Source organism: Phascolarctos cinereus, unplaced genomic scaffold, assembly GCF_003287225.1.
Source record: "Phascolarctos cinereus isolate Bilbo 61053 unplaced genomic scaffold, phaCin_HiC Scaffold_1;HRSCAF=81, whole genome shotgun sequence".
Classification (NCBI taxonomy): Eukaryota; Metazoa; Chordata; class Mammalia; order Diprotodontia; family Phascolarctidae; genus Phascolarctos; species Phascolarctos cinereus.
The window spans coordinates 64718065-64741420 of NW_027555514.1; the positions used below are offsets into that span (position 1 = coordinate 64718065).

Genomic DNA, 23356 nt, shown 5'->3' on the forward strand with positions numbered 1-23356 from the left:
AAGAAAAAAATTCCAACCTTAACCAATGTTAAATATGTAAATTCTGAAAATAACCTTCACTATAGTGTTGCTACAAGTGATCTGAACTAAAGATACTGCATCTTTGTTGTCAACAGCATGGCAAGCATGACACATTACAGACCTCATTAGTCACTTTAAAGAGTATTCTTCATTTGTAGGTATATTTACTTTCTTGATGTTATTATAGTAAACCCAAAAAAGGAGGGAATAGAAGTTTCAAATGAAGTATTTTATGGGAAAAAGAAATAGTATAATTTTTACTTCTATAATTTTTAAAAAATTTATACTATGTATCACAATCATTGGTTATTCTTAAAGACCATTACAGAGTTAATGATTAAGCAGTTTGGTTGAGGATATTAAATTAAATCTCTTATTTTATATTTTAGATCTTGGCAATGTTCTATCTTCCACTCCTAAGGTCAAAACTGTAAATGGGAAAGCTGAAAGCAGTGATAGTGGAGCTGAATCTGAGGAAGAAGAGACCCAAGAAGAAGTAAAAGAAGCCAAGCAAAGTAAAAATGATAGTTTTCAAACAGTTTGTTCTAGTAATTCAACATTATCTGGGGTTGCCAAACTTTGGTGTGTATCTGATGACCACTTGTGATGTTAGGCACAAAACCCAAATCAACCAGAACTTCCATTCTTATAGGCCAGCTTAATGCATCTGCAGAATAAGGAGACTGCTACCTATTTAATGTAAGTAACATTTGAGGTTTGAGTTGAGAAACAGAGTGCAAACAGAGGTGAGCCACTGGCCATCCATGGTACTTGGAATGCCACCGTTAGAGAAGAATTCTTTTCGGTTAAGGAATTACTTCCTTGTTAAAATGCATATCTGTGTGTGTGTGTGTGTGTGTGTGTGTGTGTATGTGTGTGTGTGTAAATATAGTGAATCTCAAAAGGAGGAAATAGAAATTAGAAATATAGCATTTTTTAGTACAAAAAATAACATAGCTGTTTTGTATTTGTGTGTGTTCATATATACGAGGGAAAAGATGTTAAGCCTATATCAACCAATGCCTCATTGAGAATTAGTTTATTAGGTTAAGAGCAAGGAGGACAAGGATAATGAGATACAGGACTAAAGTTTTAAGGGGGGGGGAAGTCTGGACAGTGGAGCATTTTAATGAAGCAGGAAAAAGCATGAGGACACTAAGTGCTTGGAATACTGGTTTAGTGAGTACGGAGAATAGATTGTAGAAAGGGATAAAACAGGAGGGCCCTTCTGATTCACCTACTTACAATCTCTGTTTACTGAGGCTAGCTTTCTGCCAATGACATTATCAGTCATGGAACAACTCTGGCCAAGGAGGGCCGAGCCATTCTGGGCCAGGGCATCTCTTTACAGCCAACTAATAGAATCTGGGGTGAAGGTTATTTCTAGGCTACATACAAAGCCACGTATACAGATTCAAGAGTGCAATAAATAGTCTGCCCTGTTTTACTGCAGTTAAACTACATTTTGGTTATGTTTATATGACTTTTATCTAATTTTATTTTTTACTACCTGTTGGAATATTTGTAAATTATAGTTAACTAATTGCTGAAGATTATCAGTGGAAAAGAAGATTCTGTTCTTCGTGGGTGGAAAGGAACTTACTGCCCTACACCAAGAAGTCCAAACTCCTCATGCCCCCCTAAAAAATTGTGAATTTACCATTTTGACCAAAATCTAGATATTTCAATATCTGCTACCTTTCTCGGAACACAGTTCTAAAAATTCACAGGAAAATCTTACGATTTCATGAATTCACACCTTATTAATTCAGAATTGGGCTAGCTAGGCTGAAGATTACCTTTTCAGTATCTTTGAATAAAGTATTTATTAATGATATTAAGACTGCAGAAGGGAGATGTTATATATTTAAGAGAACACATTTTTTTAGGGACTTTAGCACAGTTTGTAATTTTGGTATTGCTGCCAGTTGCCTGTACACTTCATTCATTCATTCATTCATTCATTCATTCATTCATTCATTCATTCATTTATTTATTTTTAGGCAATTGGGGTTTAGTGACTTGCCCAGGGCCACACAGCTAGTAAGTGTCAAGTGTTTGGTCTGAGGTCAGATTTGAACTCAGGTCCTTCTGACTTCAGGGCCAGTGCTCTATCCACTGTGCCATCTAGCTACCCCCTGCCTGTACACTTTATTTAAGAAAGGAGACCCATTCAGGAAGATGTCATCGTGGAAATGCTTTGTTAATAGTTTATTATTACTGTGCGTACTTAAAAGTACCAAAAAACCGTATTCTTTTTTAAATAGTCTAGCATTCAGACTTCCCTAAATTTTCCAAATTAGTGAAGTTTTCATTTAGATTCTGTTTCTTTTAGAATTTGATCAAATCAGTCTCTGATTGTACTTTTAATACTATCCTATTCTTGCACTCATAGGAGTTTAATTTGCCTAATGCCTAACCTTTAGCTTTCCTGTTTGTAAGGAAATGTTTCCTGCAAAAGGGTAGGGTAAAATCTGGTTAGTTGGAAAGACCCAGGGAAGGTGAAGATTGGATTTGGATTTAGATAATCAACAGTGCATCTTTAAAAAAGGCTTTCCTGTGACCCTTGGGGGAGTGTGTGTGTGTGTGTGTGTGTGTGTGTGTGTGTGTGTGTGTGTGTGTGATTTCCACGTTGTTCAAATACCATATATGGAGGTGGAGGTGTAGAGAATTTTGTACAGTTCTGTTAGAAGTCCAAGTCCGGATATTTAAAGGAAGGGTTTTCTTGGTCTATTACAATGAAAGCAGATTTCAAAGGATGCAGAGGAGGTCAGGGTAGTTTTAAAGTTGTCTTGGAATTTCTCTGCATATGAGGAAGCCTACTGTAGTCCTGAGCTAGAAAAGGGAACCACTTTAGGAGGAATGTAATCACTAGGGATTACAACTCCTGGTTGTAAGAGGATGGTATTAAACATGGATAATTCTCATCTGGATGTCCAGAAGTTGACTGTCTGACTTATATTTAATTTCTTTTCTGTATAAAAGGTAAGAAAGTGATGCCAGAGCCAACCGACAATAAAGATTTGGAAATTGTTTTCACTAACGGTTATGACAAAGACAGTGTTCTCCAAGACACACCAAATGATATTCATGCTAGTTCTTCCCTAAATGGCTCAAGCACCGAAGAAGTAAAAAATGGGGACCAAAACTTAAAGCAAACTGTACAAACTCCTGTCGGCATTCATCAAGGTATTAAGCACTACTAATTCTGTACTCACTCTCCTTAGGCAAAACTTGACCTACCTCAGGATTGAGTAATTTCATGGTCAATTTCTATGAGAAATTGCCCATAAATGAAAACTTATTTGGACAATTTTGAATTGTGTACTATTTAAAAAAGAAGTACAATGTTGGTACTTTTAAGTGTGTATGGTAATAGATTGTTAACAAAGTAATTTCTAAGAAGCAATCTTCCTGGGCTGGCTTTCATGAATCTACATGTGAGGAATTACATTGTAGCTTTAAAAACTGATAGTATTTGGGCCCAGGCTAAAAACTGTTTTTGTGTGAGGAGTTGAGAAGTAGAATTTTCTGCAGTTGTGTAACATTTTAAAACATAACCTTTGTAGTTATTTACTTTGGTTCTTGGCCCCCATGCTCTTTAGCCGTTATAAATCTAAATGTCAGTTAACTCCTTGAACTGCAGCTTTGTAGGAAATAAGAAAGAATATCATTTTGTAAATTAGTTCTACATGTGTCTGACCACTGCGTTTGTGGCCTCCTGCCTGTTCAGCTAAGGAGTATTATGATTATACTTTACCTGACCTATTTTGTTAGCTTCAACTCACGTAACTGCATCGGAAATTTAGGTATTTTAGATATTAGTAATTCCAGTTACAGAATTGTTGTATGGCAGTATTTACAAAAAGCAAATCTCTTCTTGTTGTTCAGTCATTTTTCAGTCATGTCCAGCTCTCTGTGACCTCTTTTGGAGTTTTCTTGGCAGAGATACTGGAGTGTTTTGCCATTTCCTTCTCCAGCAAATTTCTTAGTTCATTTTTATTATTGACATTATTGTTATTGAAGTCTGTTATTTCATCAGGTAGGGAGCATCCAGGAAGGAAATCTCTCTGCCAGTGTAGAAAGTGGTTGAGGTCCCTGAGAGATTGTGACCACGCTGGGTCACACTGTTAGCTAGTAGGTATTAGAGGAGGCTTTGCAGGTCTCCTTGAGGGCCTGAGCTGGGCAGCCTGATACTCAGTGCCATGCTGCCTCTTTTCAGATTTTGCTTAAAAATTCTCAAAATGCTATATTTATATTATCTCATTTGAGCCTCACTACACCCCTCTGAGACTGGCATTACCCCATTTTACCACTGAGGCTAAGAGAACTTAAACTTACCCAGAGCCACACAGCTAGTAAGTGTCAGGATTGAATACAGGTCTTCTTGACTCCAAAGCCATCACTGCATCCAACACAGTACCAAAACCCCCCCAAACAACTTATGTCCCCTGTGAATCTGTGTGTGTGGGATACAGCGATACCTCCCAGAGAGGCATTTCAGCAGGTTAGGCGTTGATGTAGCTGGTCCAGCCTCACCCCCAACCACATCTCTCAGCATGTGCACACACACATAGGCAATACACTACTTCCTTCTTACTGATCACTTTCCCTCCAATCTTTACTTTTCTACTCAAAAACTGTCCAAAGGAAAGTATGCCTGTCTAAGATGTTGTGACTCACTAAGGTTTTATTTCATAATATCAGAACATCTCAGTTCACTGCTTGAAAACGGTGGGTTAAAGCATGATGTGAATGGGTCAGCATTATAAGGCAGTTAGTTCCTTCTGTTTTCAAGTCCCATGTTGCACTTCTAAGTCTTGCCAGCCATCTCTCAATGTTGTCATAAGAAGCCTAGAAAAGCGATTTTAGGTGGTTTATCTGTCACTGCCACTAGAAGGAAAAAAATAAAATCAAAACCTTGTCAGAGCTGAACAGGAGTATCATCTTCATAAATGAAAAATTACAGCCTTAAGTCACTTAGAGAATTTGTGTTGAAAACTCTTTTGTGTTAACAAAGATGACCAGAGGCAGAGTTCAAGTTCATCCCAGGAGAGTCCTTAACCACTCTCTGTTTTGCATTTTGCCAGTGTCTCCTACCGTCTTTATGTTGTTGGTAGTAATTTACTTCATCAGTATTTATGTTCTAGTGTAGCGTCAGATACTTTCCATCAATCAGTGGTAACCACTTGAAACCTTTTCAGATAAGCATCATCAGTTTCATGTAAGAATTTGGCAAGTTGGAAAAAAAAATTTAAATTTGATATAAGTAAATCCGTGTTTGTGTTTTCCCAGTTAGGGAATTTGAATGAGTATTACTTTTTATACAAGATCTTTTGATGATCGAATTAATGGGGTTTTCTTCTCTTAGAGGATAGTCATACTAACTGAGCATTTGTTGATTACATGCAGGCACATATGATGATCATGTTGAAGATATTTCAGGAATTCAGCATTTGACAAGTGATTCAGACAGTGAAGTTTACTGTGACTCTATGGAGCAGTTTGGACAAGAAGAGGTAAAAAAATGACATTTTCTGATAGGTAAGTTTTCAAAGTGGTTTATCAGGAATTACATGCACAGCATCTATTCATCACTTTGAAAACATACCTCTAAAATTTTAAATTGTTTGTATTTTATGATCATTTAATAATTTTTTAAAAATTTTGGTTTTTTTCCTTAAAAATTATTTAAATTCTCCAGAATCCTCAACTTATTGTTAAATATTCTGGGACATATGAATTAAAGAGATGGTGACTTCTTTAAGATACAGATCTTAATTATATATCTAACTTAAGTTTATAGTAGCTAACTTCTTAAGAAGGCAAATAACTGTTTTGAAGCATTGAGGAATACCCACACTAGTCCCAAAACATTTAACTTAGACTTTGATTTTGAGTGTTATTAATATTCATGTTTCCTAATTTATCCCTTCAGACGGTTGAAACTCAGAATAGAAAGATTTTTGCAAAAATTTCTTTAAAAAAAAAATCTAACCATGCATTTATTGTCCAGAATTCTTCTGCTTTATGGTCCCTGAAAGCAGCTGGAGGACTAATTGCCTTATAGCTGCTTGTATTTTATTGAAATTGGTAGGTTTTTCTCTCCCTTTAAAATAGTTCTGGTATTTATCCCTGAAAAGAAATTTATAGAAAGGAAGGAAATAAGCATTTTCTTATTTATTTATTGGGAAATAAGCATTTATTAAGGATTTACTATGTGCCAGGCACACTGTGCTAAGTGTGCTACAAATATTATCTTAAGGCAGACAGAAGTTAAGTGACTTGCCCAGAGTTTTTGAACTCAGATCTTTCTGTCGCTAGGGCCAGTGCTTCAATCATTGTGCCACCTAGCTGCACCAAGGTTTCAGTTACTTTGAGAGTTAAATTTTTTTCTCAAAAAGTCAAAAAGTCAAGTTGTCCAATCCTTAATTTTCATTTTGGCAGCTATAATATAGTCATTCTCTTACTTGATAGATATTAAGGTCTGCCATATTTTGACTGTGTCTGTTTTAAATAGAAGTGATTGGATAATTAGTTTATTGTATATCCAGGCCAAAAGAAGCCCCACTTTGAAGTCCACATTATCGACAGTGTTCTAAAATAGAATGAACTCTGTGTATTCATTCTCTTTTTTGTTGCTTACTTCAGAGTTTTCTACTTCAAATTATTTTTAATTCCTTGAAAAAAAGAACAGATGTGCCAAATACTGCATTTTGAAATGTCTTAATGATCAGGTTTGGATGCTAAAGACTGTTTTTCAGAAAGACAGTATCCCATTCAAGCTTGTCTGCTGTTCCTTGTGATGCCCTGGTTATTGTCTAAGTTCTCTTCCCCACTGAAAGTATAATTCTTTTCTCAGTGTTAAACAGAAATTTGATTCCTTTTGTAGGGGAAATGTGTATGCTCTTTTTTCTCCCTTAGCATTGAAGTGGCTTTGGCCAAATTCCACCAGAGCAACCTTGCAGCTTAATCAAATCAGTGGAGAGTAATCTGAGAAGCCTTTTGTTTGGTTTGTCTTAATAAGTTGTTAGACTAAATCACAAGTTGAGTCATAATATATATGATGTTCTGGACATTTGTCTAAGTGGTTTTCACCTGTTTGGTTATTTTAAATTAGTTGTGACCTTTTATTTGCCAAGGGGTGAATGTTTGTATTTTTCTGAGTGTGGATGTGCATGTCCATTACATTTAATGTTCAGTAACAAGAGGATGAGCCTTGAGATCTATTTAAAGTTCAGTGTTTAATGTAAACCAAAATGTGTGTATTTCCTCTTTACCTATACCTTTCTTGTGTGAATTTTCTTATGGTCCCTTGCACATAATAGGCATTTCATATTTGTAGAATGGAATTTACAAAGTCATTCAGGAAAGATATAATGAGGAAATCAAAAGTGACCTTAATACATAATATCTCAACCATTTACTGAATGTTAGCTTCCCCCCCAATTGTGATTGCATTGATATTGAGAACTCTCAGTGACAGAATTCTCTCAAGGGAGGCAGATCTTGTTGATCAGTTGATTTTCACTTGTGTCGGACTCTTTGTAATCTCAATTAGGATTTTCTTGGCAGAGATACTGGAGTGGCTTGCCATTTCCTTCTCTAGCTTATTTTATAGATGAGGAAAATGGGTCAAACAGGGGTAAGTGACTTTCCCAGGGTCACACAGCTAGTATGTATCTGAGGCCAGATTTGAACTCAGGAAGATGATTCTTCCTGACTCCAGGCCTGGCACTCTATCCACAGTGCCACCTAGCTGCCCATAAGCAGATCTGCTCTTCTTTAGAGTTGCCTGGGGCCGTGAGAGATTACGTGTATTTGTCCTGGTGTTATGCAGCTAGCGTGTATCTGAGGCAAGACTTGAACCCGGGTCTTCCTTGACTTTGAGGTTGTCTCTTTAGCCACTACATCGGTGGTATCAAACTCAAATAGAAACAGGGGTGACTGCTCAAATAGAATCTTGATGGGCTGTGCATCTTGATTTAAAAAACCAAATGTTAACATTATCTATGTTTTATGGGATTTTAATTTTGTTAACTATTTCTCAGTTACATTTTAATCTGGTTTAGGCTTCAGTGCTGTGGGCTGTGTGTTTGACCCCATTTGGCTCTTGGACGTTAGCTTACAGAGAAATAAATTATGTGTTATGTCTGTTAAACACTGTGTTTTTAAAAAGTACAGGAACATGTAAGCCATTTCTATTTCCCTCTGTCTTTTGATCATTTTTGTTTCTGTTTCTGCCATATGTCATTGCATCCTCTTCTTCTCAGTAGCACAATCCTGCAGTGAACCAGCCACATGATTCATCCACCCAGGATTCTGTTTCTGATTGAAGCACTGAGGACATTTTGGAGAAGTGCATGATTGTCCTCCTTGATCTCTTCTGTAAAGCTGTCAGTGGACCCTAAACATCCTAGTTTCCTCTAATAACCTAAGGTCCAAAGTATATCTTAAGTATTCAAAGTAGACCTTTGCATAGAATAAAGAGATTAAGATTCTTCAGCTCAAAAAAATGAAGAATAGGATATAACCAGAACCTACAAAAATCGTTTGGTTAGAACAAACACAGACTTGTTACCAGGTGCTGGAATACCAACATGGGAGAATACCGAGATGGCTGGAAGGTTCATAAATAAGGGTGCACCTAGCCAGCAAAGGGGGTCTAGATGTCCATGGCCAGATACCTCCCAGGGTGCTAAAATAAACTTGTGGGTGCAACCTTTGAGCCACTGGCTGTTGTTTGAGAAATCACAGAAAATTGAAAAGTTACCAGAAGTCTGGAACCAGGTCAGTGTATTTTCTGTTTCTCACAAAAGGGAAAAGGACAGATTGTGAAAATTGCAGGTCAGTAAACTTTATATTAACTACTAGCCAAATCATAGAAAGAATTATGAAATCAGTTATTTGTAAACTCATTGAAAAAGAAGATGTAAGTTATTACTAGGAGCAAGCACAGGTTTATGAAATAACAAGTCATGCTGAACTAACCTCATTTCCCTTTGTAATAGGTTTGCTGAATTGTTAGATCAGAGTATATTGTAATGATAGTATAGGTTGCTTTTATCAAAGCATTTGACAGTTTTTCGTGAATACTCTTTTGGACACAGTCATGGGGCAGTGGGATAGGGGAAGCTGGATGATGGTACATTTAAATGGCTTTAGTTCCTAACAGAGTTATGCCAGAATGGAATGAGATGCCTTGGGAAGACATCCTGAGTCCACTCTTAAAATGGAGGTCTTCAAAGCAGACCCGTTGATGAGGTTACAGAAGGGGATTTAGGTCTGGGCTGGACTTAGCTGGTCTCTGGTTTTCCCCTTCCAATTCAGGGGTTGGGAGATTGACTCTGTGTCACCATGGTTGCTCCCACAGATTGTCCCCCACATCTGCTCCTATTTTCTATTCAGAACTAATTCCAGTCTGTTTCCCTTCCTTATTGATCTTAGAATGGCCTGTTCAAGCAAGCAGTTGTTAATTCCGTTCTTCTTCCGTTAGCTCTACTCCTCACACTCAAATGATCTTCTGTATTAACCTCGGTGCCTCGCATGTTTAATTGAATTGAGTCTTTTCTGCTTTTGTATGAAGATAATTAAATTTAACTTTTGCTGCTCCTTGGATTTTTTGTATTTTACAGATTTCGCATGGATCTCAGTATCCCTGTCAATAGCTAGAAATCTATCCTTATTTTTTCAGTTTTATCATAGAAGCGGAATTTTCACTCTGAAATTCACACAGTACTTAGTTTTTCTAATAAGATTTTTACTCTGTTGCTGTTTACATTGCTCTGACCTCTTCCTTCCTTTAGATCTGTGCCCTGTAAAGACCGTACACAATGACTGCACGCTTTTCATCAAGCTGTATGTGATGCCTCTATCAGGTCCCTCAGATGAGAGAATGATGGAGCTTTATTTCAACCCACTTACTCTTTGAGAGGCTGAGGTTTAGTTCACAGAGAATTATTAACAGTTCCTACATCACCCAATGTTACAAATGAAAGAGGCCCCGTAATTACTTAACGGCATGGATGATGGTTTGGAAGTTCTCTTCTACAGCTAAACCAAACACTTGATGATTTTAAAGCTTATGAACAATATGCTTTGGTCCATTATCTTACTATGAGGTTCCTGGTTTTATTTTCTAAAAGATCTAATGAAATCCAGTTTCTGTTCAGCCTTGAATACCAATAGCAAAAGCCTTGTGTGGGTATGGATGACAGCTATATGTTTGTGTGTCAGATGGTAATTTATAACTATTAGTCTTTTTTCTGGCATTTTATCCATTTAATTTTTGAATCTTTTTGGTTTAAAACAAATTTTATTATAGTGACATTTCAGTATTTAAATAACTGCTCATACTAGAAATTTGTTTTTTCACCTAAATATCTACCTTTAAGAGATTAGAAAAATTCATTCACTCATTCATTTATTCAGTAAACGTTTATTAAGCATCTGCTATGTTCCAGACACTATGCTAAGCACTGGAAAAATAGGGAAAACGATTACAAAACTTTATGCTTTTTAAGTTAGCAAATATTTTCTACCTCATCTCAACCTACACATAACAGTTTTATATTTTTGTGTAAATTGCAAATAGGCTATCTGAATTACATTATCTTAAATTTTAAGCACTATCTCTGAATTGTTGTAAAAGTCAGTTTTCAATGCTCTAAATCACTATTGATTAGAGAAAGGCATATCAAAACAACTCTGAGGTACCACATCACACCTATCAGATTAGCCAACATGACAAAACAGGAGAATGATAAATGTTGGAGAAGCTGTTGGAAAATTGGAACACTGGTGCATTGTTGGTGGAGTGGCGAGATGGTCTAACCATTTTGGAGAGCAAGTTGGAACTATGCCCAAAGGGCTATAAAAATGTGCATACCCTTTGTCCCAGCAATAGCACTTCTAGGGCTATATCCCAAAGAGATCATACACATGGGAAAATGTCCCACATGTACCAAGATATTTATAGCAGCTCTTTTTGTGCTGGCAAAGAATTGGAAATTGAGAGGATGCCCATCAATTGCAGAATGGCTGAACAAGTTGTGGTATATGAATATAGTGGAAAACTGTTGTGCTATATAAGAAATGATGAGCAGGCAGACTTCAGAAAAACCTGCAAAGACTTGTATGGTCTAATCTGAGTGAAATGAATGTTGTACACAGTAACAGCCACATTGTGCGATGACTAATATTGATAGACTTAACCCTTCTCAGCAATACAAGGATCTAAGACATCTCCAAAGGCCTCATGATGGCAAATGCTGTCCACATTCAAAGAAAGAACTATGGAATTTGATTGCAGATTGAAGCATACTGTGTTATTTTTTTTTTCTCTGTTGAGTTTTGTTTCCTCTTTCTGGTGGTTCCTCCTATTGGTTCTCATTCTTTACAACATCACTAATTGGGGAGGGAGATGGGGAGGGAGGGGGAAAAATTTGAAACTCAAAGGCTTATGAAAAAAATTAGTAAAATGAGATGGAGAAGTAAAAAAAAAGCTATTTTAGGAGACAAAAAAGTCAGTTTTCAAAGTAATCTTAGTGTTTAGGATAGATGAGCCTTTTTTGTTATTAAATTGAAAACTCATTAATTACTTTTTAATAGGTTGTATTTTTGAATTGTTTTTAAAATTTCCAGCCAGCATAATGAAGTTTAACTTCTGGCCCTAATCCTTAATGTGCCTGCCTAAGAAAAAATTGAAAATTAATTGTGGAAATCTTTTTAGGAAAAGGATCTGCCTTCATATAATTGTGAACATTTTATGGGATGTTATTTTAACGAAATGCTGTTTTTGATTTTTAGTCTTTAGAAATCTTTTCATCAAGCAAAGGACCATTTAGATATTCATCTCATTACTTGGAAGGAGATCACAGTCAACTGTTGGAAAATTCTGGTCTTCCTGAAGAAGCTTGCATTGCCTCAGGAAATCTCCCAGTTGGAGATATGCAGAAGGTTGCTATTGAAGGAAAAGGAGAAGTCAAATGTGGTGGGGAGGATGGCAGACCCAGTAGTGGGGCACCCCAGCGAGAGAAATGTGGTGGGGAGAAGGAGGAATTCTCTGGCATTCGGAGGGGGAGAGGTAGGTCTGGTCTCACTTGGGTTTTTTCTTAATTTGTCTATTTCCAAAATTATGCAGTTGAATCACAGGTATCAGAACTGTCATATATGCCATGTGACATCTGAGATTTCAATAAACAAACAGTGTCCAGTGCTCTGTGAAGCTCTGGAGGAGATACAAAGTGAGATAAGAGGCCTTGGCAGTGGGGAGGAAAGGCCCTAAGACCGGTATTGATGATATAAAATGCTGCAGAAGCCTTTCAGTGAATTGCCGCACAAAGATGTTAAATTCAAGGGGAAGGATGAGAACAGACCAGAAGGAGCTGAGGGATTTGGAAGGGAGGACCCATGTTTTAGACATGTGAATGAAGGCACAGACTAAGCAGCGGCAGTAGCAGGGCCCAGGGCCCAGGGCGTGATCTGGGGGTAGGGAGAAGTCTGGTCTGGTCTGGGGTGTTGAGTGAATAGAGGCTAGAAAGGCAGGCAGCGCTAGAGTGCGGAGGCTCTCGAATACCAGCAAAAGGAGCCAAACTTTACTTATGCACAAAATGAGACATTTCAAAAGTTTGATTAATGCCTTGTGTTTTTGCATCATAGTCATTTCCAGATGTCGTCCTCCCCTGCTCTCACCTGTTGAGCCTAAGCCTTGTAACTAAGAAAAAAAAGTAAAGCAAAACCATCCAAAGCATAACCTTTTGTAACAGCATATGTAACATTCTACACTTAGCCCGCCATCTCACCGATGAAAAGTGGGAGATAGAGTTCCTTATCTTTCTTCTAGGGCCGAGGTCAGCAGTATAATCAGAAAGGGCTCAGTTTCATTTTTCTGTTCTTTTCATTTACACTTATGTCATCATTTCCCTGGCTCTGCTTATTTATCTCTGTGTCAGTGCATGTCCGTTTAGCCATGGTTCCCTGAATTATTAATATCTGTTACTTCTTTTGGTGAAGTGATATTAAATGACATTAATTCCCTAGTTGATAGGTACCCAATTTGCTATTGAAGATTTTTTTTTTAACAGAATTGATGTGACCAAATCCTGTTATCCTGATTCTTGCCTGATTCTCCCCTGATTCTCCCCTTTTGGCAGTATAGAACACAGTAAGTTTCTTGAAATGGTAGGAGAGACAATTCTACCTCCATCATATTTCTTTGTGGAATCTTTGAAGTAGCCACACAACCACTATAATTATGCTCCTAGTCAAGTGGCAAGCCAGCAGAGATTTTTCTCTGCGTGTCAAAAACTGAATTTCTCCTCCAGTTTCCACAAAGCTAACCCTTCCAAACTCTCCCATCACTGACAGTGTGTCACCATCTTTCTGATCCCTCAGAGTAGAAACCAGAGTGATTTCCAATTCTTCTGTCAGCCATTTCTTAAAAGCTACTCCATTGTAAATTCAGAAAATTGTTCACTGGTCATGTGACCCAGGTCCACCCTTTCCTTTTTCATTCCACAAGCCAGTACAGTAGTGCAGCTTTTCATCCTGGGCTACAACTAGAACATTTTAGTTGTTATACAAATCAGTTATAAAAAAAGAACATTACCACATTTTCCAAATAATGTTCTGTAGCAAAATAAGTAACATTTATATAGCAATTTAAAGTTTGCAAAGCACTTTACATACATTGGCTCATTTGAACTTCAACAGTCCTCTGATAATAGATGCTACGGTTGTATTATGAGACTCATTTTATAGATGAGGAAACTGAGACTCTGGCCAGGGCGATGTGCTTGGTCACAAAGCTAGTGAAGTCAGAGACAGGCATTGGACCCAGATCTCCTGAATGTGAAGTCTAGCACTCTCTCCCTACACCATGAAGATGTTTGGGGGCACGCAACACTCGTACCATCCCCTAGAAAGAGAATTTCCTTTCAGTGAGTCTCTGGCGACTCCAGCAGTTGTTCAGTGGCTGAAATATTTCAGTTTGATCCAGCTGACTTGTGTCATGCACCCACTCTGATGAACCCTGGGGCTACAGAGATGAAAAGTAAACAAAACAATACCTTCAGGAAGCCTGTTTTCTAGTGGGGTGATAAGATGCACACACAAATCCAAAGTTTCTGCTTAACTCTATTTTCCTTGGTTACGAGGGAAGAAGATGTAAAAATAACTCAGTTAAATTTACTTAGGGGAAAAGAGAAATCAAGGGGAAGGTGTGGAGTAACACTGGCTTGCCTTGTCTAGCTAGAGCCAAAAGCTCCTGAGCTCTTCTTCTTCTTCTTTTTTTTTAAAAGACAGTTGGGGTTAAGTGACTTGCCCAGGGTCACACAGCTAGTAAATGTCAAGTGTTTGGTCTGAGGCTGGATTTGAACTCAGGTCCTCCTGACATCAGGGCCAGTGCTGTATCCACTGCGCACCACCTAGCTGCCCCCTTCCTGAGCTCTTCTTGCCAGGTCCCTTCACTAACTGGTCTTTCAAGATGCATGCACTCTCTGCTGTAATGCGTCCTGTCCACAGGAATTAGGATAATCTTCTTGGCTATTTTTGACAAGTAACTCATTGCTCAAGAACTTAGTTTTACCTTTTTGTTGCCTCTCCTATAAGGCCCAAACTCTTCTGCCAGCCGTCCTTGTTTGGCCTTCCGTTTATTTCATTAATCTCTTTTTTCATTACTCGTTGCCTAATCCTCCCTGGAAGGTGGTACCCGTGAGAATAGATGTTAGGAATGGTCTGCTCATGTAGAATTCTTATAGCTCCGTGGCCTGTGCTAGGATCCACTCTCCTGTTTCCCATGAACAGTTATTAAGATTTATTCATAAAGAAATGCACTCCAGGAGAATTAATCACTCATGGTCGTCTCAGCTTTCTCAGGATTCATCTTTTCAGTGTCTGCCTATTTTGATTCCTTCAATGTAGGCCACCGGATGCAGCATTTGGGTGATGGGCTTCACAGTGGACACATGGGCAGTGGAGGTGACGGAGAACGGTGGGGTTCTGACAGAGGAAGTAGAGGCAGCCTCAATGAGCAGATTGCAGTGGCACTCATGCGATTGCAGGAAGACATGAAGAACATCCTTCAGAGACTGCACATGCTGGAGACACTGGCTGCATCTCAGGTGGACAGACGTTCCTTTTCTATTCCTCTGATTCCTTGACCATTTTGTGCTGTGTACATGTACTTTGAAGGTACTGAGTGCCTGGTTCCCTGAGAGGTGGCGCATAAAAGGGAAAGGATGCAGAAAGGTAATGGAGGCAGAAGGGAGGGAGACGCTGAAGAGAAACTCGTTCAGTTTTGTCTCAAGCTGAAATGTGTAGTCGGGCCTAGAGATGACATTGAAGTTGCCGCTAGAGCTCCTGCCTGTCCGCTTACTGTCCTTGTGACCTTGGGCAGGTGGGGCCCCTATAAGCATGGCAGTACTCCAGGCTCTTGAAAGGAGTTTTTCAGGGGTTCATCAAAGAAGACATATTCCCTGCCTGCATTCCCAGGTGTATGCATTAAATACAAACTTTAGGACTTTGCTCTTATCAGCGTGGGCAGCCTATCCATACCTCGCATCCTGTGTTAATCAGGTCCCTGCTGTGGAGCTTGCAGGCTCTCCATCGGTTATGCCTCCTTCTTGTACGTGATTATTACCCCTTTTTCTGCTCACAAGTCTCTGATGATGCCCTTTATGCCATTTCTTTGTTGGTAATGTGTTGCAGCCCACCATCTGCCTCCCTTTGAGCGACTTACACCTTTAATTCTTTAGAAACTGGGATTCCATGCCGTGTAACCAAACAGCATAACTGGAAGAATAGTGACATTGAAAGGTTGGGCCTTTGTTTCCCAGAGAACCAGAAAATGTTTCCCATAGAATGGACCCAGAGAAGGTCTGGGTCAATAAAAGCACATGACACTTTGCAAAAGACAACTTGTCAAAAAAACTCTGCTGGGTCCAGTTTGTGGACCATGTGCGGTGTTTTTTTTCTAAGGTGTATATACTAATGGACCAACTCCATGGGCTGGCCACCCAACTATGTAGCATAGTTTGGACGGTAAGGATTCTGCATGCCCTTGGTTTTTCCTATGTTTAGATTGGCTACAGTCTTTGGAGTGATTATGGATCCTCCTCAGGAATTTTTGTACTGTGCTGCGGCTTGATGCAATCAGTATATCATCATCCATAAACAGAAGCATCTGGAGAACTTTACCATCCATCAGAATTTGCATTAGATATCCTCCATTACATTGACAAATACTTTTAGTGAAGAGACAGACAGGTTCTTGTTTTTTATTTCACGTGATATAACTAATCAAAGGATCATCACATAAAGATATCTTTGCTCTTAGAGCTTTCTAGCAATCACGTATGATCTTCATGTGTGTGAGAAACATCTTATCAGTGGAGAGCCTTTCAAATTGCGTTTTGTTGTACTAAAATCAAATGCTTTTTTGTAGTCAACCAAAAATGAACACAATGGGATTTTGTATTCTCTAACCTTCCAGTGAGTTTTGTGACTGTAAAGATGAGGACTGTGAGAAAATATTTATGAAAGCAGAATGTAACTAAACGGTGGTATTGTCCAGAAGTGTAGATCTCTTCACCTTGTGCCCAACACACCATAGATACTTCCTTAGACTTACTAGTAACTTCCAGGTTTTGTGTGACTCTGACTTCAGTTCCTTGCTACTTGACCCAATTCTTTCTACATGCCTGCGATATATTTTCTTTAACATGGGAACTCTGGGTATTAGTCATTATATTCCTGGGATTTTATCCTTTGGGTTTTCTTACACGATGTGATGGGTAGAGTCTTTCCATTTTTACTTTCCCCTCTTGTTCTAACAGATGTGGGCAGTTTTCCCTTATAATTTTTTGAAATAGTGTTTAGGTTTTTTTGTTTTTGTTTTTTTAAACAAAAACAAAAATGGTTTTCAAGGAGTCCAGTGATTCTTAAATTATTACTTGACTTGTTTTCCAGGGCAGTTTTCATTATTAGGTATCATACGTTTTCTTCTATTTTTTTTTAGCCTTTTGATTTTGCTTCAGTATTTTTTGTGGTCTCATGGAGTCACGGATTTGCATTTGGTTTATTTAGTTTGCAAGGGTTCAATTTCTTTAGTAAGGCTGATCATTTTCTCTTCTATGCTATTTATTCTCCTTCCATATCTTGTGGAGAATCCACTTTTCCTTTTGAGTCTCTGCTTGTTAGTATGGCTGAACAAGCCACAGTCATTCTAATGTTGCAGGTATCATAAAAATATTGTGTAGGCATGGCACCTTTCAGCTAATTTAAGAGGAATGTGGTTTGTAAGATAATGAGAGTGTTCTTGGTGGAAAGGGGCCATTCTGCACAATGTGACTTGCTGAGCCAGATTCTCCCAGCATTAGTCTGTTATTTTGTGCGCCAAAGCCATGACTGAATGATTAATATCACAGTGGCCTGCCCAGCTTACATCACTTTGTGGAGGGAGTGGTACCTGTTTTACCTAGTCTAAGCTGGTTTCCTTTTAAGGGGGTGGGAAAGCTGTTCTTGGGATCATATTTGTTTTGCATCCTTGTTGCCTGAAAAATAAAAGACCTCACCTATCCCATGATCAGCTGGGGAGCAGAGGTTTTAATGGAGCTCTCCACTGCCCTGTGGAGAACCTTCCTTTCTGACCTAGCAGCCAGTTGCCATGGTGCATATTCAGGTGAAGGGAATCACTTTGTAATCTTAATTACTGTCTTATAACCTTAACATCAGTAACCTTTTAATCACTGATTATTAGCAGAGTCATTTTTGTTGCATTTTATAATCCACAAGGATCTCATCATTGCATTCTTTTTTAAAGTATCTATTTTTAGCATTTAAAAAAAAATTGATTTCAGGAATCTCTTCCTCCCAACCCTTCCTGACCATTGAGAAGGCAAGCAATAAGGTATCAGTGACACCTGTAAAGTCATGCAAAACCTTTCCATATTAGCCATGTTGGAAAGAAAAGGGAAAAAAGCAAGAAAAATGAAGTAAGTGAAACAATTATGCTTCGGTCTGCACTCGGAGTTCATCAGTTCTCTTTTTGGAGGTGGACGGCGTTTTTCATCACAGGTCTTTCGAATAGTCGTGGATCATTTCATTGATTAAAATAGCTAAGTCATTCATAGTGATTATCATTACAGTAGTGCTGTTTCTGTGCACAGTGTTCTCCTGGTTCTGTTCACTTCACTTTGCATCATTGCATAGATGTCTTCCCAGATGTTTTGAAACCATCCTGCTTGTCATTTTTTATAGCACAATAGTACTCCATTACAATCATGTACCATAACTTGTTCAGTCATTCCCCAGTTAATGGGCATCCCCTCCATTTCCAATTCTTTGCCCCCACAAAAAGAGCTCCTCTATTTTTGTACATCTGGGTCCTTTCCCCTCCTTTTATTTTTTAAAAAATCTCTTTGGGATACAGACCTAGTAGTGGAATTGCTGAATCAGAGGGTCTGCAGTTTTATAGCCCTTTGGGCATAGAATGGATGGACTAGTTCACAACTCCACCAGCAATGAATTAGTGTCCCAGTTTTTCCACATCCCCTCCAGCATTTGTCATTTTCTTTTTCAACTCATTGCATTCTTATCCAGATCACTGGCCTGGCCTGAGTTATGCCTGGTCCAAAATACACTCATAGAATATAGAATTTGGCTCAATATTGTACACACATTTTTACTCTGAAACAATAAACTGTAAACATATTTTATTTCCTCTAGTATTCCTCAGACGAGAAATCTGTTCACCACTGTGTGTTGTCTCCTGTTCTTTGGATGGCTGCTCTTCAAGCACAGAGACTGTTTCACTTCTGTATCTGTAATTCCAGTATGCTTAGCATAGCCCCCAGTGCAGATTAGGTACCCCCTTTTTAAAAAAAAAAATTTAACTTAGTATTTTATTTTTTCACCCAGTTACATGTAAAAACAGTTTTTAACATTCCTTTTTAAAACTTTGAGGTCCAAATTCTCTCCCTTCCTCCCCCTTCCCCCATTGAGAAGGCAAGCGGTTCTGTATAGATTATACATGTGTAGTCATGCAAAACATATCCATAATAGTTGTGTTGTGAAAGAAAACATAGGGGCCCCCCAAAAAAAACCTCAAGAAAAAAAGTTTAAAAAATATGTTTCAGTCTGTTTTCAGACACCATCAGTTTTTTCTCTGGGGTGGATAGCATTTTTCATCATAACTCCTTCAGAGCTGTCTTCAGTCATTATATTGCTGAGAATAGCTAAGTCATTCACAGCTGATCATCTTACAATATTGCCATTACTTTGTACACAGTACATTTCACTTTGCATCAGCCCATGCAAGTCTTTCCAGGCTTTTCTGAGAGCATCCTGCTCATTATTTCTTATAGTGCAGTAGTATGTAATATATATACCACAACTTGTTCAGCCATTCCCCAACTGGACATCCCCTCACTTCTAATTCTTTACCCCCAAGAAAGAGCTGCTATAAATATTTCTTGTACATATGCATCCTTTCCCTTTTTGTTTTTTATCTCTTTTGGGATACAGACCTAGTAGTGGTATTACTAGGTCAAAGGGTGTGCATGGCTTTATAGTCTTTTGAGCATAGTTCCAAATTAGAGCAGGCCCTTTTAATCCATGTGTTTTCATTGATTCATTGTATCCACATGATCATATGGTTAAAATTTGAAAATCTCTTGTTAGTCCTCTCAGCATTCTTCTTAAGATAAGTAAAGGTAGGCTAGAGAAATTGAGGTAGTTGTACCAGAAAGAACACTAGTCTTGAAGTCAGGAAACCACAGTTTGAGTCTCACTTCTCCCATTTATTAACTCTTTGGCATTGGTGAGTAACTTGTCTGGACCTCATCCCATCCATAACACAGGGAGGGATTTGGATTAAATGACTTATAAGTTTCCTTCCAGTTCCAAGTTCCTTGCGTCAGGGGCAAAGCTAAGAGGTAGGAGAGGGCTCCTCTGGTGTCTGATATAGCATTTAGTGATGCAGCCTAATCTGCCACTCATTAAAGCAGCAGCACAGATTCTAAGCAGCTATAAAGTAGCAAGATGCAGTCTTTTTTTTTTTAATTAAAAAAAATTTTTTTTAAATAATTTATTTGGTTTTAGTTTTCAGCATTCACTTCCATAAGATTTTGAGTTTTAAATTTTTTCCCCCCTTTCTAAGAGGGTGTGCAATCTCATGTAGGCTGTACTTATAGATTGATATTAAGCATATTTTCCTATTAGTCATGCTGTAAAGAAGAATTAGAACTGATGGGAGGAACCGTGAGAATGAAGCAATAAAATGAAACAAAAGGAGAGCAAATAATATGCTTCGATCTGTATTCAGACTCCGTTTTTCTTTCCCTGAATGTGGATAGCATTTTCCATCGTGAGTCTTTTGGGGTTGTCTTAGATCATTGCACAATGTGACTGTTATTGTGTACAATGTTCTCCTGGTTCTGCTAATTTCACTCAGCATCAGTTCATCTAAGTCTTTCCAGGTTTTTCTGAAGTCTGCCTGCTTGTCATTTCTTATAGCACAATAGTATTCCATTACATTCCTATACCACAGCTTGTTCAGCCATTCCCCAATTGATGGGCATCCCCTCAATTTCCAATTCTTTGCCACCACAGAAAGAGCTGCTATAGATATTTTTGTACATGTGGGTCCTTTTCCCGTTTTTATGATCTCTTTGGCATACAGACCTAGAAGATGCAGTCTTTTGTAAATCACTACTCACATGTCACCTCTCTCCCCATGGGTTTTAGAACCATGCCTTGAAATACCAGAGGATGGTAGGCTCCTTGCTGGCTCCAGAGTGTGTCTCATGAGGACTGGCTAGAGACTTGCCAGTCTGAAAACCTGCTAAGTTCTAGGTTTGTCTCACTAGTCAAGGTACAAGAAACAAGAAGAGCTACTCTAGATGTAGTCCTGACCCACCAGGAATACCTGGCTGGTTGAGCAAGAGACTGTGTTGTCCCAGAGTTCAAACACAGTGTTTTTTTCAACGTGGTTTAACACCTTATTGAATATGAATTGAAAAAGGATTGCCACATTACTCAGTTTACCATGTTTCTTATTTGTTTTTGCTTCTGTTTGTAGGCAAAATCGTCAGCATTGCAGACTGATAATCGGCCTCCCTCCTGGTAAGAGACTTTTCTTATGAGCATTTGGAAATATCACAAGGAATTCAAAAAGTGTTATTTCCCCTTTTTGATCCCAGAAAAGTTCTGTATTGTATTGATCTAAATCTGAAATACTCATGTAAACTTCGTGATCACTTTTAAAATTTTGAGCACTTTACATAAAACGTAGCCTTCTGTCTGACCATGACATTTGCTGATTGGTGACGAGTTTGTTTGACTTTTCTTAGAGACCATCATGGTGGCCGTTTGAGATGTCTCCTAGTGCACTGACCTTTGCTGTTGTGTGGCCTTTTATTGCTCAGTGGCTGGTACACTTGTATTATCAAAGAAGGCGAAGGTAATACTAATTATTGATAATTAATAATGTTTAGTTCCTGCCAGAAGGACCGCAGTGATCTTTGCCTGCCTTCCAGTGACTGTTGAGGGAATGTTTGTTCTATAGATACCTAGCGTGCTGCCATGCTGAAGAGCTGGCGTTGAGCGTAAGTACTAAACTTGACTGAAAATGAAACGTAACGGAGAACGTCCTTTTTTTGACTTCTTCGTCTGTCCTATGGGAGCCTCTCTCCACTTTGCACGGTTGTGGTTTGGCAGCTAGAAAGGACAGAAACAACCTCACACCCCAGAACTTTGCAGCCGTGCTGAATGCGGAAAATCATGCTTGCTTGGGGTGTTCTAGAGAGAACCGGGGGGAGTCCGATGGGCAGAGACCCGGACTGTAGACTAGCTTGTTTCTAGTGGAAGTCTAGGCTTGAGCATAGATGGCACCTCAGCTTGGGTCATCTTCGGTTCAGAGGGTCTCTGGGGAAGGGGTCAAAAAATTGGACATTATCAGACTGAGGGAGTTCTCTAATTCAGGCCTCCAATTTCACTAAATTAAGAGATTTCTGAAGCCTGCCTAAGTGCAGAATTGAATTGACTCTTAAGGTGATCCTAAAACTGATCTAAAAGTGGCGGCTAGGTGGCGCCATAGTGCATAGAGTGCTGGGCCTGGAGTCAGGAAGACTCAGCTTCTTGAGTTCAAATCCATCCTGAGACACTTATTAGCTGTGTGACCCTGAGCAAATCACTTAACCCTGCCTGCCTCAGTTTCCTCATCTGTAAAATGATCCGGAGAAGGAAATGACAAACCACTCCATTATCTTTGCCAAGAAAACCCCTAAAGGGGTCACAGAGAGTTAGGCACAACTGAACAACGACTGACACAGATTTCTTTGGGATGGGGAAGGCATGAAGCCACATCTTTGAAGTTTTATATGTGTATGTGTATTCATGTTTCCGAAATTCGGAGCTCTTTTTCTGTTACCAAAATTTCCAATATTTAAATAAGTGCATATTATAACAGTATCTCAGAATTGTTTAAATTTTACAGTTTATGAGAAACTTCTCCACAAGCAGCAAGGAGTCAAGTATTAGGGATAGTGACTAGGCCTGTGATTTCATTGGTATAGGGAATGTCTCCCTTTGCAAATGCAGCTCAACGTCTTTTCTGCAACCTGTTGTCTTGGAGAGTTGCCTAGAACAATGAGAAGTCAAGGGACTGGCCCAGGGGCCACACAGCCAGGATGTGTCAGAGGCAGGGCTTGAACCCGGGTGGCTTCCAGGCCGGCCCACTCTTCACTGTGTATGTTCTTCTGCCCCTTCAGGATTTTTATTCCTGTGTTACAGCCAGGGAAACCTCTGCTTAAGGTCACAAAGCTGGCAGGCAGGATTTGAGAGGCCTTTCGATTCTAACTGTAGTGCTTAAGGTGTTCTCAGATGGCCAAGACTTGTTCTTTTGAACAAAAAGTAAACGCTTGCTTTCTACTATGTGAAGTGGCCTAATGTTCTTTAATAATTTCAGTTTTAACCTTGGTAAGGAAGAATGCAGGAAGCCAGAAGCAGAATGTGGGGAATCGCTTCATTTGCTTCAAGGGGAACGACCTGTGATCTTGGTTGGGTGGGTGCTTTTTGTGAAAAATCAAATCAAAGTATTATGAAAGTTTTTTCAAACTTACTTATCATTTGTTATCTCAGGTGGTTTTGAATACCAGCAGGGCCATGTGAACATTTCCAGAAGCTCTCATACAAAAAGCAGCCACAGGCACGAGTTTGCTTTCTGAGGATTTTTCTCTTTTCTGAAGTATTTGAAGTGTGCATTAGTTGTAATTGAATAATCCAGTTGTGTCTTTCAGCTGTCAAGAGGCAGGTCTGTCTCCTGTTCATGCTGCTT

General features: G+C 38.9%; 1 protein-coding gene across 1 annotated transcript in view; it reads left to right on the forward strand.

Moving 5' to 3' along the window:
• The window catches only part of ACBD5 (acyl-CoA binding domain containing 5), a 55735-nt gene that overhangs the window by 27212 nt on the left and 5167 nt on the right, over positions 1-23356 (forward strand). Inside the window, exons 6-13 of the mRNA XM_020990341.2 lie at positions 411-536; positions 3007-3210; positions 5434-5540; positions 11830-12106; positions 14944-15143; positions 21101-21144; positions 21227-21230; positions 21372-21481. Coding sequence (XP_020846000.1) covers positions 411-536; positions 3007-3210; positions 5434-5540; positions 11830-12106; positions 14944-15143; positions 21101-21144; positions 21227-21230; positions 21372-21481 — 1072 coding nt within the window. The remainder of the gene's footprint in view (positions 1-410; positions 537-3006; positions 3211-5433; positions 5541-11829; positions 12107-14943; positions 15144-21100; positions 21145-21226; positions 21231-21371; positions 21482-23356) is intronic.